Source organism: Martes martes (assembly GCF_963455335.1).
Source record: "Martes martes genome assembly, chromosome: 4".
Classification (NCBI taxonomy): domain Eukaryota; kingdom Metazoa; phylum Chordata; class Mammalia; order Carnivora; family Mustelidae; genus Martes; species Martes martes.
Genome location: NC_137891.1, coordinates 57,488,269 through 57,504,026, shown reverse-complemented (window position 1 = coordinate 57,504,026; position 15,758 = coordinate 57,488,269). Strand labels below are relative to the sequence as shown.

The following is a 15,758-nucleotide window of genomic DNA, read 5'->3' as shown; positions in this document are numbered from 1 at the left end:
CATCCATTTGTGGACATTTATATTTTTTCCATCTTGGCTATTGGGAAAAGTGTTGCAGTGTCCCCTGACCATCTGACCAACTGTATATAGTTATCAAAGGTCAATTGTATTTGTTATGTAGCATGGTTATGTCATTTGTTGTTCTTATTTCATCATCATTTAGTTAAACATTGCATAATTTGCTGAAGCCTGAGTATTAAAAGAGATTTTTTTCCCAACAAAAACCTAGTGGATACTTTGGAAGTGGATAAAAGCAAGTGGATTAAAATATATAAAGTATTTTTTAAAAGTATAAAATTCTAAAAGGCTTCTGCATTTAGGTTTTACTGATAGCTTTGACTTTTTCCTCCATCAAAAAATAAAACTAGACATCAAAGGCAATGTATGAGATTTATACAAACAAAAAATTTAGTAAGAAATCACAAGCAGTGAGTACTTACTCGAATAAGAAGTCTTGGTTAGCCAACAAAACAGCAGCACTTTACACATTTAAGTCGAATAAGCTATTAAGAACGGGTACACCATTTTCACAATTTTGTTTTAATTATTTTATTTGCTGAATGAGTTCAATGAATTACCAATCCTAGCACTTAAGACAAGAAGTCTTCTACTGTACTTTGTAATTGATTCAAGAATGTAAAACGTAAAGAGTTTTCTCTTCACTGGACTGAGCCTGACTGGATGCTGTGGGTGTTTCCACATCTGAGTATCATTAGGAAGACAAACTACCCACTTGAGGTGATATGCCTACTATTTGGATCTGCTATATCTTCTGGAAATTCTCAGGTTTTTACCCTATAAAACAAAAAAAATAATTTACAATAACATGGATGGGAAACAGGTTTCATCTTGAAAGCCAGCTCTGATTAATTGCCAGTGACTGCTTGAGGATCTGTGCTGGGATGAAGTGTAGCTCCTTCCCCCTTCAAGGAAAATGCCCTGATCCAATAGTGATGCCCCCCCCACCACCCCAGGGGAGGGTACAGGATGGAGTAGAACAATAAACTATGATAGCACTATTCTCCTGAGCTATATCCACATTTCTCTTAGTGTTTTGAGTTCTGTGAATGAATGACTCTCTTTTTCTTTTCTTCTTTTGGGACGCCTTTATGGGTGATATTCCTCAGCCTTGTTTAGTTACCACATAGATGAGAAAGACTGTGAACTATGCACAATTCACTGCTTTGGTTCACACAGGAAATATGTCTGTGTTACTTCTTCACAAGTGAGAACTAATTCATGCTGATGAAAACCACGGGATTCTCTTGCTGTTCACATCTCCAAAAACTGAATAAATACAGGTAGCCTTCACTAAAGAGAATCAGTCCCTAAAATGCATCCCTCAGATACGAGCCTCACAATTAGGAGTGCTACGGAATATGAAGGCAAGTGAACTATTCAGTGATCACTGTTTAGTTGATTAGTGAATCTGGTTGCTAAAATGACTCCACTATTTTCTTCACAAATTCTTCACATGGTTTTGAGTATATTTTAAGAGGCTGGGCTTCCTAGATGAAAAATGTAACAATTTTCTAACATACAATATTCACAAGGTTTATGATATTAAGAAGTTGAATAAGAAATATTACTTTGCCATAGTTTTTAACAAATGTAGGAAATGAGATTCTGACTTTATAATGTAAATGTGGCTGGAATTCTTTCTTGGAAGATAAAATCAATAAATGTATTCTCAGAAGTAAAATATAATCAGTGAATCCTATTTTCTAAATGTTCCCCAAATTCTAAATGCCCCTTGTCACGTGTGCATGTAAAAGGTGTACTATGCTATATAGATGCGAGGTGTTAGAGGTTGATGATGGGAATGGATAGGTCCACACATGTTAGGGATAATTCTGTTTCAGTTCAGTGCCTAGAATGTAGTTAAGCATCAGAAGTCAAAAGAAATGAAAGCTTATTCATATAGCTATTTTTATTGAATGCCTACAATGTGCTAGCAACTCTGGTAGTTGTGTCCTTGGGAAGTTTACAAACATTCAAGGGACACAGATTCAAGTGTAGATAGTTAAGGAGAATATGTCCAGCCATATTAGGGTTATGTCCAGGCTACTACTGTAATATATCACAAATCCCTGTCATTTCAAATTACAAATGTTTTACCCCAACATAAACAAAGTTAGCTCTATTGTACAGTAAGAAAAATTGAAATCGTTAAGTGCTTATGTTAAGTGTTAACTTACAGTCTTGGAATCAGATTTATAACAGTAAAATCCCATTTTTTAGAACATGTGGTATGTGATTTCAGCCCCTTGCATGACATAAATCATGTTACAAATACTTGAAACCCGAGAGATTCTCTTTTCTATTTTTAACTACTTAATGACATCATTTATTGTCTACTGGGAATCAATTTAGGAAATCATATTCGTCCACTAAGCACTTCAGATAAGGTGATTCCATGAAGCATTCCAAGATTATCACAAGGAATTGCTTTCGTATGCCATAAAAGAGAAAGAAATGAGCAGAATATGGCCTGCAGAGGAGTTTACAGTTTTACAGCTCCTCCCACGTAAGTCACTGTTAACAGTAACAGTTAACTTTGGATTATCACTCACAGATTGAAAGCCCAGCAGCCATCACACACGCTGGCCTGTGGTGGCACTTGTATGTGTGTTTCTAAGTCAATGATGAGGGTATCAGAACCGATACTGGACATGGAGATGGCAAATTACAGTGAAGTATTGGACCCAACTTACACAACTTTGGAGTTTGAAACTATGCAGATTCTATATAATTCAAATGGTGAGTTCTCATCTACTTGTAGACATAAAAGAAAGCAGGTATAATGGGAGGGGTAAAAACTGAGCTTCCCAGGTGGTAGCTCTGTATCTCCTTGCTGAAGAATTCAGGGCTTGGTTTTTAAGACTATGTATCTGAGTTTTTGCATTTCCTCACAAAATTTAAATTAATATTGTTATGGCTCATTTATGTTGAGTCTTTTTAAAAGTCTAGTTTCGCGTAACAGAGTGACCTCAGAATTCTGTCATAGGCCAGTTAAGGTAAAAAGAACAGTTTCAGAAGTTACTTTATTTACTGTAAATCACAGTAGTAAGTAACATTGGCAGACTGGCTGTGAAGTACATTTTCTATGTGGTATTTAAAATGACACACAGAACGCTGGAGGCTTTTACTGGTTGCCTCCTCCTGTCGTTTCAGTTCTCAATGGTTGTTGATGAGAAACTTCCTTTAAAATTACTATAAGTTTTTACACTGAACCCAGTATGAAAGGAAATAAAGGCTTATATTATAACCTTACTACTTGACAAGCTAATGTTTAGCCTCACAAATCTCTTGGTATTTATCTACTGTAACTTTTTAACTTCAAATAAGGCATGGATTGTTTAGAGTTCATGTCTTTATATAATATAGTTTATTGTTGACTTTGTATTTAGGTTTTTCCCAAGTAAAAGTCTTGTCCAAGATTACTTATAATTGTCAGAACACCTCAAATCTAGTAATTACGTATACTTTGAAAAACGTGTGTGTGTAAGTGTGTGTGTGTGTGTGTGTGTGTGTGTGTGTGTGTAGTATAGTTCGGGATTGAGAATGTATCTTCTACTCAGGATAGGGCAATGTTCTGTAGTGCTCCTCAGTTTTACAACTGCTAATCTCATTATATTTATAATAAACAACAGCTTATTAGTGGGAAGATGTTTTTTAATCCTTAGAAGTTAAATTCTGAAATTTTAGCACAAAGAGAATTAAAAGAAACCCTTAGTGCAAATCTTAGGAAATCACTATTTTTATTCCTTAGGTTTAGATTTGATTAAAGATATTTAATAGTATATTTGTCTCCAGAGAATCATGATTTTTTAAAAGACTGTATATTACTATATAAGGACAGATTTAGCATAAATATATAACACAACTGACTTCTGTGTTGTCTAACTTGTTTTGTAATAATGTTGTTAACAATATGTAAGTATGACATTAAACTGGAAGCAAGAGCTGAATTTTTTTCCTGTTTCCATAAATCTAGAATGCAATCACAATCCTAACAATTCTGTCGTATTTCTACATCAATTTTGTTTATGTTACCAAAAAGAAAAATTCCTCATGTTAAACTCCGTAATATCACATGATTAACCCTTAAACATATTCTCATTAAGATTTTTCTTGACAAAATTATATATGGTAACGTCTGTCTACTCGGAAGTATTCGTAAGCAGAATATATGTGTTTTCACAGAATATAATTGACACATGACAGACTTTAATTTTATCTTTTGTTATATTCAAGATACGATGAGTTGTTCTTATGTTAGAATTTAGACAGATCTAAGTTCTCTAACATCATGAAGTTTATATTCTGTAGGGAAAGAGGGGGTGGTAAATGAACAGACTAGTACATAGTTTTTAAAAATGAAGTAGTTATTTAAAAAAATAATCAGGGTTCTGTATTCTACTTGGAAGGCAGATGAGGGATGACTCTTAGATGTGTGTTCAGAGAATATTTCATAGACAGTGAGAGACTGGAGCAGAAATCAGATCACCAGTTCAAAGACATCCTTGAGGAAGAACTTTCCTTCGAGGCAGGAGGAGCAAATCTAAAGATTCAGAGATGGAAGCTGCCAACTCTAAGGAGGCTAAAAAGGCAACATTGTTGAACAGTGAACAGGATGGAAAGTAGTACCAAGTAATGGAGTCAGAGAGGTGGGAGAGGGCTTTAACACACAAGGCTTTACAGCAAGCCTGAGATGCGTAGGCTTTTTTCTGTTTCTGAGGGTTAGGGACAGAAGACTAATATGATGTGAATTTCTTGTTCCAAGAGCACTTTGGGGTAATAAACAGTAGGGGAGCAAGGGTGGAAACAGAAAAATGAGATAAGAGGCTATTGCAGTAATGTAGGGGAAAGATTATAGTTGATTGGATAAGGGTGACCATGGTAAAAGGGCGAAAAGTTGTGAATTTGATATGTATTTCAAATATGGACTTAGTATTAGATTGGATATGAATAATGACAGGGAGAATCCAATGAAGACCACGAGGTTATTGGCCCAAGGTACTGGATGGAACCATTGACTGACTGACACAGGGAAGACTGAAAGAAGAACAAATTTGAGGGGAAAAATAGAAGAGTTCTGTTTTGATACATTAATTTGCAATTCATATTAAACTTTATTATTTTTTTAAAAGATTATTTATTTATTTATTTATTTATTTGACAGAGAGAGAGAGATCACAAGTAGGCAGAGGCAGGCAGAGAGAGAGGGAGAAGCAGGCTCCTCGCTGAGCAGAGAGCCCGATATGGGGCTCGATCCCAGGACCCTGGGACCATGACCTGAGCCAAAGGCAGAGGCTTAACCCTGTGAGCCACCCAGGCGCCCCTCCTATTGAACTTTACAGTGAAGTAGTTAAAAAGGTATTTGGGCATTTCAAACTGATACCCACGGAAGACATCAGGGCTAGAGATAAAATCTGGGGATTTTTCTCTCATACACATGATATTTAACATCATGGGACCAAATGGGTTTTCCCTGGGAATGAGTATATTTGGGGGGACTTAGACCTATGGTGTCCCGAAGTTTAATCTTCAGAAATAGTGAGGGAAGACTGTAATGGAGACTGGCAGAAGTGGCCAGTGGTTAAAAGGAGAGCACTAGTGTGCTCCAAGAGGTCAAGGAAATGCACTGTTTTGGCCTGTGAATAATTAGTAGGGTAATATAAATAAGAAATACTTAGTATTAACTTGAAGGCTACTCTGCTTTTTCTTTAACAGATAGCTCTGCTCCAGAGACAACAAGTATGAATACCACAGACAATGGTGTCAACTGCCTATGTGCCATATGTGGGGACCGAGCGACGGGAAAGCATTACGGAGCATCAAGCTGTGATGGGTGTAAGGGCTTCTTCAGACGCAGCATACGCAAGAGTCATGTTTATTCCTGCAGGTACCTGAGATGCTCCTTTTGAGAAAGTTATCTTTAGAGGCATTTCAAAATGGCATGCAAGAAGTAAGGGATAAAATCAGGGCTTTTGGAGCACCCGTGTGGCTTAGTCGGTTAGCATCTGACTCTTAATTTCAGCTCAGGTCGTGATCTCAACGTCTTGAGATCACGCCCAGAGTCCAGCTCCCCACCCAGCATGGAGTCTGCTTGTCCCTCTCCCTCTTACCCTTCCCTCACTTGCTCTCTTGCTCTCTCGCTCGCTCGCTCTCTCAAATAAATAAATTAAATAAATAAATAAATAAATAAAATCTTTTAAGAAATCAGAATTTTCATACAAACAAAGTCTGTATGAAAAAAATCTGTAAGCTGTGTTTAAAGTATGGGTATGTGGGTGTGTATGCAGGATGCATTCCTACAGGTGGTTCTTTTTTATGAAACATTTTAGACTTATAAAACATATAAAAAAACCCCACATACTTATCATCCAACCTAGACCAATATAGTCGAAGCCTTTAGTGAACACACCTCTTCTATCGGTTTCTCTTTCTCTCCCCCTCCTGTCTGAAATGTGGTATTTGTCTTTTCTTTATGTTCCTTTATTGTTTTACCACATGTTCATATACCAATGGACATATTTAAATCTGTATTTAAATGGTTTCACAATCTGTGTGTTTTTCTGCATCTTGATTTTCTTTTTAACATCTCTACCTCCTGAGTCTTTTAAATACAATTATAAAAGTATGGATGATTTTGGTAGCTTGTCAAAGTCAGTGAACAAGCTTAAATTTTCAGTCTTAAAATTTTAAGTGTATTTCTCATGCCACACTTTTGCCATTGAATTCAATGTTTTGTCCAAAATATATTTAACTCTATTGTATATGTCACATATTTCCAGTAAGCTTAAAAAATATCTAGTGAACATCGTAGTACAAGTTAGGATTAGGTACTCCACCTTGAATCTTCAGAATGACAGTTCTGGAATGCAGATTACATCTATATGAAATATGGACTATTAAAAAAATGACTGATGCTAACAGAAAAATATCAATGTTTGCTCTACTGATGAGTACCATGTATAGAATTGCTGTGTTATTTTATGAACAAGCTGGACATTTGGGAAAAAGTTAATCTCCCTCACAATACGATGCCATTTGATTTCTAGGGTCTGGAAAAAGCTAATGTATTACTCTCCAAATATCTAACTAATGTTCTGTAGTAATTTTTCCAGGAGGGCTTAAAGTTTGGTTAAAAGAAAAAAAAAAAGTAAATCATCCACTTTAAAATCTTCTTGATAAACAAAAAAATATATTTAGATGAGTCTTGCTTTTATGTACATTAAAGCTCTAGATATAAAAAAATAAACCAAGTAGATTTCCCTCATTAAAAGCATTTTCTCTAAGATTACATTAAATATTCAGTGCTTTTACAAAATTTACAAAATTAACAGTGAAAATAAATACAAAATAACATGTAAACAATGTATTTTGAGTCATACGCTCTGTTAAAGATGAAATACATATATATGAAAAATAGTGTGATCCAAACAACTAAATCCAACAAAGACTTTTAAGAATCAGAAAATATCAGCGGGGCGCCTGGGTGGCTCAGTGGGTTAAAGCCTCTGCCTTTGGCTCAGGTCATGATCCCAGGGTCCTGGGATCGAGCCCCGCATGGGGCTCTCTGCTCAGTAGGAAGCCTGCTTCCTCCTCTCTCTCTACCTGCTTCTCTGCCTACTTGTGATCTCTGTCTGTCAAATAAATAAATAAAATCTTTAAAAAAAAAAAAAGAAAAGAAAAGAAAATATCGGCACCATTGGCTTTCAAGATTTCTTCCCTTCCTGTATGAGAAAAGTGAGAAAGGAGTGTTCCCATAGCAACTTTTGGAATTAAAAAATATTCCCACCACATGTACAGTTTGACAACTCACACCTTCTCATCATGAGTATTGCTGCCAACTTAGACTTCTTTACATATTTTGGTATTAAAAAAAATGCTGTGATTTTCCATTTGGAAAATACTTATTATAATAATGAAAGTGTAGGAATGTAAAGGTTTTTTAAGCTCAGATTTTGCTGGTCTCAAATTTATCCATTTCCTCAGATGTACAAATATTATTTCTATTTTAGCTCTTCTGTCCCACTGAAGTTGGGCTTTCCCTCTAAACCACTTTAATTGTTGTTTCAATATTTCTCACATCATGTTTTCTTTATTATGGCTGTTTGTAAACTTGTATGTGTACTCTGTTAGATTATAGTTTCCTTGAATGGAGGAGACAGGTCATATTCCTTTGTTTAATCCCTACACCAGGATCTTGTACACAGAAGGTGCTCAATATGTTTATTCAATTTTTGCATTAATGTTAGTTGGGTGTATTTTCCTCTTTTATTTATTGGTAATCAGATTCCTTCTCCTGAAGCCATGAATTCCCAAGTGAACAGTTCTTTTTCCTCATCCTAAAAATACCTCTCTTCCAGCTCAGTTCTTTTATAGTAGACTTTATATTCAATCAGTTCAAAGTGGCTACCCATCATTTTTAGAATAACTATCTTCTTTTGTAGATCACCAGTAGGTTCTTTTATTCCTATCATTAATAATCAGTAATATACCAGTTATTACAAATTGATATTTGTAATACTGATACAATGTACATTGTATCAATCATTGTATCATCAATGTACTTTGATACAATATCAATGATATTGATATTATTACAAATAATCAGTAATATACCAATACATATGGATATGGGTAATTTTATGACACAATTTGGAAGAAATATTATTATTTTACTATATGATTGATATTTGCTCCAAAGTCTATGATTTATATTTACCCTACATGCACACAACTTTTTGCTGAAAGTCCTTCCAATTAGACAGCTGTAAATTAATTTGGGAATGTTAAATAACATCCCCACGTGTTCCATCAGGAGTGAATGGTGGACTGGAAATCAAGCTCACATCTAACTCCAGAGACCATACGTTTTAGTTTTTTTAAGTGTTTAATCCAGGTTTTGAGTATGTTCACAGAGTTGTGCAACCAGCACTACAACCAACTTAAAACATTTTCATCACCCTGTAAAGAGACCTCCTACCCTTAAATTGTTGCTCCCCATTTCCCTTAACTCCCTCCCCTCCAATGACAGGCAATGATTAATACACTTTCTGTTTCTATAGATTTGCTTCTTCAGGACATTTGATATAAATTAAATTACAAACACACCTCACTTTACTGCGCTTCACAGACATTGCATTTTTTTTTTTTTTTGACAAATTGAAGGTTTGTGGCAACTCTGTGTTGAGCAAGTCTTTTGGTGCCATTTTCCAATCAGTATTTGCTGACTTTGTGTCTGTGAGTCACAGTTGGGTAATTCTTGCAATATTTCAAACTTTTTCATTATCATTATTATTTTTGTTATGATGATCTGTGATCAGTGGTTACAACTCTTGGAACATTCAGATAATGGTTGGCAGTTTTTAGCAATAAAATATTTTTAATTAAGGTATTACATTGGTATTTTAGACTATGCTGTTGCACACTTTATAGATTATGGTATAGTGTAAACATAACTTTAATATACACTGGGAAACCAAGAAATTTCATTTGACTCACTTAATTATGATACTAGCTTTATTGTGGCGGCCTGAAACCAAAACAGCAGTATCTCTCAGGTATGCCTGACTTCTTTCATTTTGAATGTGTTTTCAGGGTTCACCCGTGTTGTAGCATGTATCAGTACTCCATTCCCATTCAATGCCAGACAATAATATCCATTGTGTAGGTGTACCATATTTTATCTATCTGTTCATCAGCTGATGGGTTTTGGGGTTGTCCCTTTATTTTGGCTGTTAGTAATCATGGCAGTTTGGACATTTGTGTGCATATTTCTGTGTGAATGTATGTTTTCATTTCTTTTGTGTATATATCTAGGAGTGAAATTGCTGGGTCATATGCTAACTCTAACATCTAACTTTTCTTTAAAAACTGCCGAACTTTTGGCCAAGCAGCTGCATCATTTTATATTACAAAAAATTATATTAATTTATTTATATTAATATAATTTATTTATTTATATTAAATTATATTAATTTATATTACAAAAAACTATATTACAAAAAATTATATTACAAAAAAAAAAGTATGAGGGTTCCAGTTTTTCCACATCCTCATTGACACTTGTTATTGTCTGTTTTCTTTTTTTTTTTTCCCGATTATAGTCATTGTAGTGGCTGTGAGATAGTACCTAATTATGCAGAGACCATACTTTAAGTGTTGTTTTCACCCATCTCTGGATATGTAATTTGGCAGTTAGAGTAAATTTCAGTTGCATTTGAGGCACATTTAAAATTAATAGAAGAATATTTAAAAGAGGAAAGCATGAAAGTGCAGAGGAATGAAGTTCTGATATATTCTTCATTATACTGAAATCATTTAGCAATAAGCAATTAGAATTCACATGCCAAGGATTTTTAAACTAGGTTTGGCTTTCCCAACTCAGGATAGAAGTGATAATGTATAGTGTGTATACTGGTGAAAGGTCAAATATCATTCAGCTTTATTTTATTATAAAGACTGCATGAGAAGTGAGGCTTGTATTTCCATGTACATGCTGACCATTAGACTGGAAAAGTTGCAGGTAACTGTTCTTACACATTCTTCCTCTTGGGCCAAATTTGACCACATATATACAAGGTCTACTTATCTGTTTATTTGTGTGTGTTTGTTTTTGTTTTTGTTTTTGTTTAATGAACAGTTTTCTGCAAACTAATATATCTTTGATATTATAGGTTCAGTCGGCAATGTGTTGTTGACAAGGACAAAAGGAATCAATGCAGATATTGTCGATTAAGAAAGTGTTTCAGAGCAGGAATGAAAAAAGAAGGTAATAATATATAGTATAATAATTATAATTGTTGGTGGAAATTGTTATACACCTACATCCTCATGCATTCACATAAATTTTTCACATGAATTCTGATTTTCTTCAATGAGGAATCTCTAATTCCCTAAGTTTAAGAATTTACCCAAGGACCCTGACACCCAGTCTTTAATGATTGTCTGATTCCAGACACTAGTACCTCTGCTACTGTGTTATACCTGGAAAGAAAAGTATTATCTAAATAATATCCCGATACCTGTTTGAAAGAGAAATGGCAAAATCTGTTAATAGGTTGAAATTATAAACATCATTTTTAAACACATATTTATTGTCAATAATAATTGAATATCTTTGTTTATCTCATAAACATTGATTGAATATTAACTTTTTATTCATTGATTTATTTATTTAGCAAATATTTATTGAGCACTTCTTTCTAAAAACTGTTGCAGATGCTAAGGCTTCAGTGGTGAACATAACAGAAAAACGAGTCCTTCCTTTCAGGGAGCTTATATTCCATTGAGGAACAGAGACAGTGGACTACATACTCTGTTTCTTAATTTCATTTCAAACGTAGTAAATAATCTGATTATATTATCCTACGTTCTAACTGTGGTTAATTTGGAAACAAATCTGTTGAACACATGTAGACATTTGGCAGGAGATAACCACTGCAGTATTTTATGCTTATCAGTTCACATGCTTATGCCTATTATATACCAAGAAATATTTTTCAGAACTATTTCACAAACCATTAAAAAAATCAAGTTAAATACTTCAGAAATGTAAAGTATATCAAATTTACCTTGAACATAGCTAGTTTTTTCTTTGTCACAATATTTTAAAGAGACCTAAATTCCATTGGTTTCATTCGGATTACTAGTCTCCAAAAGAAGGCAAAATAAAGTTTACAAAATTAAAGGGGAAGCACTTTGTCATTACAAAATGACTTATTTCTAATGACAATATTTAGTAGTTTGTAGGATTAATTACATACTTGGTCAATCAATTTCATCTGTTTCTATTTGAACCCCAGCACTACTCCTACATAAGTATAAGGAAGTCACAGTCCTCTATTTCCTTTAAAAATTCACAGGTTTTGAAAGAAAATTACTTTCAAAAATAGTTAAATTATATCTCCTACCATTCATAGAATAATGCATTAGGTTTTTCTAAATAGATTAGGAAGTAACTTCTGGAGATATATTTCTCTTATTTACAGTAATAACATAATACCAAGGTTAATCGGATAGAATCCTATATAAACATGGTTTTATGTCAAAAATGATAGCAGTGGGGCACCTGTCTGGCTCAGTGGGTTAAGCCTCTGCCTTCAGCTCAGGTCATAATCTCAGGGTCCTGGGATCAAGCCCTGCGTCGGGCTCTCTGCTCAGCGGGGAGCCTGCTTCCACCCCCTCTCTCTCTGCCTGCCTCTATGCCTACTTGTGATCTCTTTCTGTCAAATAAATAAATAAAATATTTTTTAAAAATGATAGCAGTAAGATTACAAATGTTCACAATATCTTTTGGTATGTTTCTAAGGATTGATCATGTAAATGAAATTCATTAAAGCATAGCTTACATTTTAATTTTTTATCTCCACATATGCATTTCCATATGAGTCAGTTTAGGCTGAAAATCAATGACCATTTCTGTGGGGAAAAAGAGTAAGCTACCAGTAAATATGATTTTAAGATAAAATATTAATGATTCATTCCCAGCTTCAACACTACTCACTCTTAAAAGCAAAGTCCAGTATTTTCTCTTCCAAATTAATGACTTCATGGCTAATATTAAGTATGGGGTAGATAGTAGATTTTGGCATAGAAATTGGTGCATCTCTTTAATAAAAGAATAATTTAATTAAAAATTCTAATAGTTTTATATCTTCTCTCTCCAGCAGAACAGAGCATTGATCTAAATAATTTAGGGGTTATAGGCCTTGTTTTCATTCTTTTTGGTTAACTGAAGATATTTTTACCTCCTAAGTTTTAAAACCTAACATTGAGAGGCACCTGGATGGCTCAGTCGGACTCTTGAGTTTTGGTTCCATGTCAGAGCCAAAGCACGGTGTCTTCTTGAGATTCTCCCACTTCTACACTCACTCACTCTCTCTCTCAAAATAAATAAATAAATCTTTAAAAAATAAGAAAGTAAATAAAATCTAACACTGATATTTGACTTATATTATTCTTTATATGACAAATATACAAGGTAATATTCCCTCTCTCACTCTTCCTTATATTTAAAATGTAGTTTTCAGGGAGCCTGGGTGGCTCAGTCAGTTAAGCATCTGCCTTCAGCTCAGGTCATGATCCAGGGTCCTGGGATCAAGCCCTACATTGGGCTTCCCCTCAGCAAGGAGCCTCCTTCTTCCTCTCCCTCTGCCTCTGCTTGCTATACCCACTTTTTGTGCTCTCTGTCAACTAAATAAATAAAATGTTTTAAAAATAAATAAATAAAATAAACTTTAGTTTTCAATAAGGAATTCAAGAACACACATTACTTTTCCTTTCCTTTCTGAAACAAGTAGATCTAGCTCTCTTCTAGAAGCTTTTTATATGATACTTAAGATGTCTTCACCCTTCTAAAATGCTGATGTTCAAACCTTAGTCTCCTCTGGAGACACCCCTTCCTGCAACTTTTGCTTTATTACTATTTGTTAACTGTCCCAAGCACATTGTTTCATAAGAGATCATGAGATTGCAAACTTAAAATCACCTTTACTAAATACAATTCACTTTTCATTTCTCCTAGTGTTTGAGAAAAAAAAAATGGAAATTTCAAAATCTGTGATTCCTATCTTCTGATGGTGGATATACTCTTTGACTTCGTCAATCTCACAGGCGATACTCTTCCTCTACTTATCTTACAGTTTTATTAACTTTGAGAGAATGGAAAAACCATCCTATTACAGATACTGCATGGTTGAACTGACTGACCCAACGCTTTCTGACATGCCTGCGATCATGAAGTTTCAAAAGGCAATATTTTATGAGATCCAGTGACAGGCTTGGCTTTCTTTTTAAAAGTGGTGCAGAATAAAAAATAGCCTTAGTCATACCATGCTTTCCCCTCTGCCCCTTAGCCCCTTCTTTCTTTTTATACTATTACTTTTAAATTTTAAACTATATTTCCTGACATGTAGTGAAAAGAACTGGCCAATGAATACTGTGATTTTCTCTCCTAGCTGTGCAAAACGAACGGGATAGAATAAGCACCAGAAGAAGCACATTTGATGGCAGCAACATCCCTTCCATTAACACACTGGCTCAAGCAGAAATTCGGTCTCGCCAGGTACCTGCTGCACTCCAGCATCCAGTCCTGTCCAACAGAATCGAATATCTATTTAGGCATAATTCAAAAATAATCTAAGTTCATTTAAATGGGCTCACTTCTAAAATGAACTACAGTTTTACTTTGAAAATATTAGGTGAAATGTTGACTTAATTTTGACTCTTCCTGGATAACTTCCTATTTTTAAACAGAAAAATGCAATGTATTTCAGTCTAATGTTGTTAAATGAAAGTTTGTTTACAAGGTTGGTTTATAATACTGAATGCATAGCACAATCCTCTGGGGGCAGGAGCTTGCTTTACTGATTAAGTCTGCAAAATCAGTTACTGTGACTTTTGGGAAGCTTGGTTGAGACCTATCCTCAGGGCTTCCTTCTTTGAAAATGGTTTCTGAACTAAAGAATTCACCTTGGCATCCGTTTTGGAAACAAGTATTTAAGGGAAGAGCCAGAATCCAGAAACCAATGGAGAAGGAGTTTATTATTTTAAATTTCTAGAATGAGAATATCAGTTCCAAAGTTTAAAATTATTTGTCTTATATACATAAAAATAAATCATTTAAGAATCAAATGAAGAAGGGCGCCTGGGTGGCTCTGTTGGTTGAACATCTGACTCTTGATCTCAGTTCAGGTCATGATCTCAGGATTGTGAACTCAAGGCCCATGTTGGGCTCCACACTGGGCGTGGAGCCTACTTAAGAAAAAAAAAAAAAAGAAGAAGAAGAAGAAGACTTAAAATCCTTGCAATTTCCTGAGTGATAAGAGAGCCTTTTTTTAGTCATAAAATCTCCAACAGACCTCTCCAGAGTTTATGCTAATGAGGTGACATAGGGTGGGTCCCAGAAGAACCAAATTGAGATTCAAGGATTGGAAATTTCACTGTCTGTGAAGAGAGGGGGCCGAAGACTGGGTTATAAAAACTCTTGAACAACAAACAGGTTGGTGAACACATCAACATTTTGGAAAAGTGATTTCCCCCCCGAGAAGGCATGAAAGCTCTCCACCACTCCACACCCCTACCTACCTACCTTGTTCTATGCATCTTTTCCATTTGGCTTTTCCTGAATTGTATTTTTTATGATAAACTGGTCAATGTAAAAAAAAAAAAAAAAAGGATCAAATAAGAAAACCTTTTGAAGACAGTTTATTTTAGCATTGCCCCATTAGAAAAGTTAATGATATTTTTCTATTATAAAAAATTATGAAATAGCTAACTATTAATCAGGTTCTATAATGAGTCAGTGCAACTACTTTCATTTTTGATAAGCACGAGGGTGGTATGATGAGCCTAACATCTCCATTATCATCAATCCTTGATTACTTAATGATCCTATAGAGCATTTACAGAACGGCTTAAGAGGCCGTGAAGAAATAGACGTACACATAGATAGACACACACACGCGCACACACACACATATGTTCAAAAATTAAGTTTGTAAGAAATTTTAGAAAGCAATTTTAGCTGAAAAGCATCTTAAAAGCACTTATATTTTATATAGTTCAAAATTATATATAATTGAAAAAATTTTTCAGTACAAGTTAAGCTTCTCAATGTTGCTGAGTCAAAAGTTGGTTTCTTAATTTTACTTTGGTGGGCTTCCGTGTCATGCGGCAATATCGCTAGTTCTGGCTTCTCTTCTAAATTGTTTTTCCTGTTTGGTAAACTGTATCCCCTGGAA

At 34.7% G+C, this 15,758-nt stretch overlaps 1 protein-coding gene across 3 annotated transcripts in view; it reads left to right on the top strand.

Annotated features, from left to right (window-relative positions):
* The window catches only part of HNF4G (hepatocyte nuclear factor 4 gamma), a gene marked incomplete at its 5' end in the record, with an annotated part of 76,415 nt that overhangs the window by 46,407 nt on the left and 14,250 nt on the right, over positions 1-15,758 (top strand). For 2 of the 3 annotated variants that reach the window (XM_080799910.1, XM_080799911.1), the window contains 3 exons: positions 5,737-5,908; positions 10,692-10,786; positions 13,974-14,080. In XM_080799910.1, the coding sequence (XP_080656036.1) occupies positions 5,763-5,908; positions 10,692-10,786; positions 13,974-14,080 (348 nt within the window). Of the gene's footprint in view, positions 1-2,624; positions 2,761-5,736; positions 5,909-10,691; positions 10,787-13,973; positions 14,081-15,758 lie in introns of those variants that run through there. The other variant, XM_080799909.1, reaches the window with a different exon arrangement.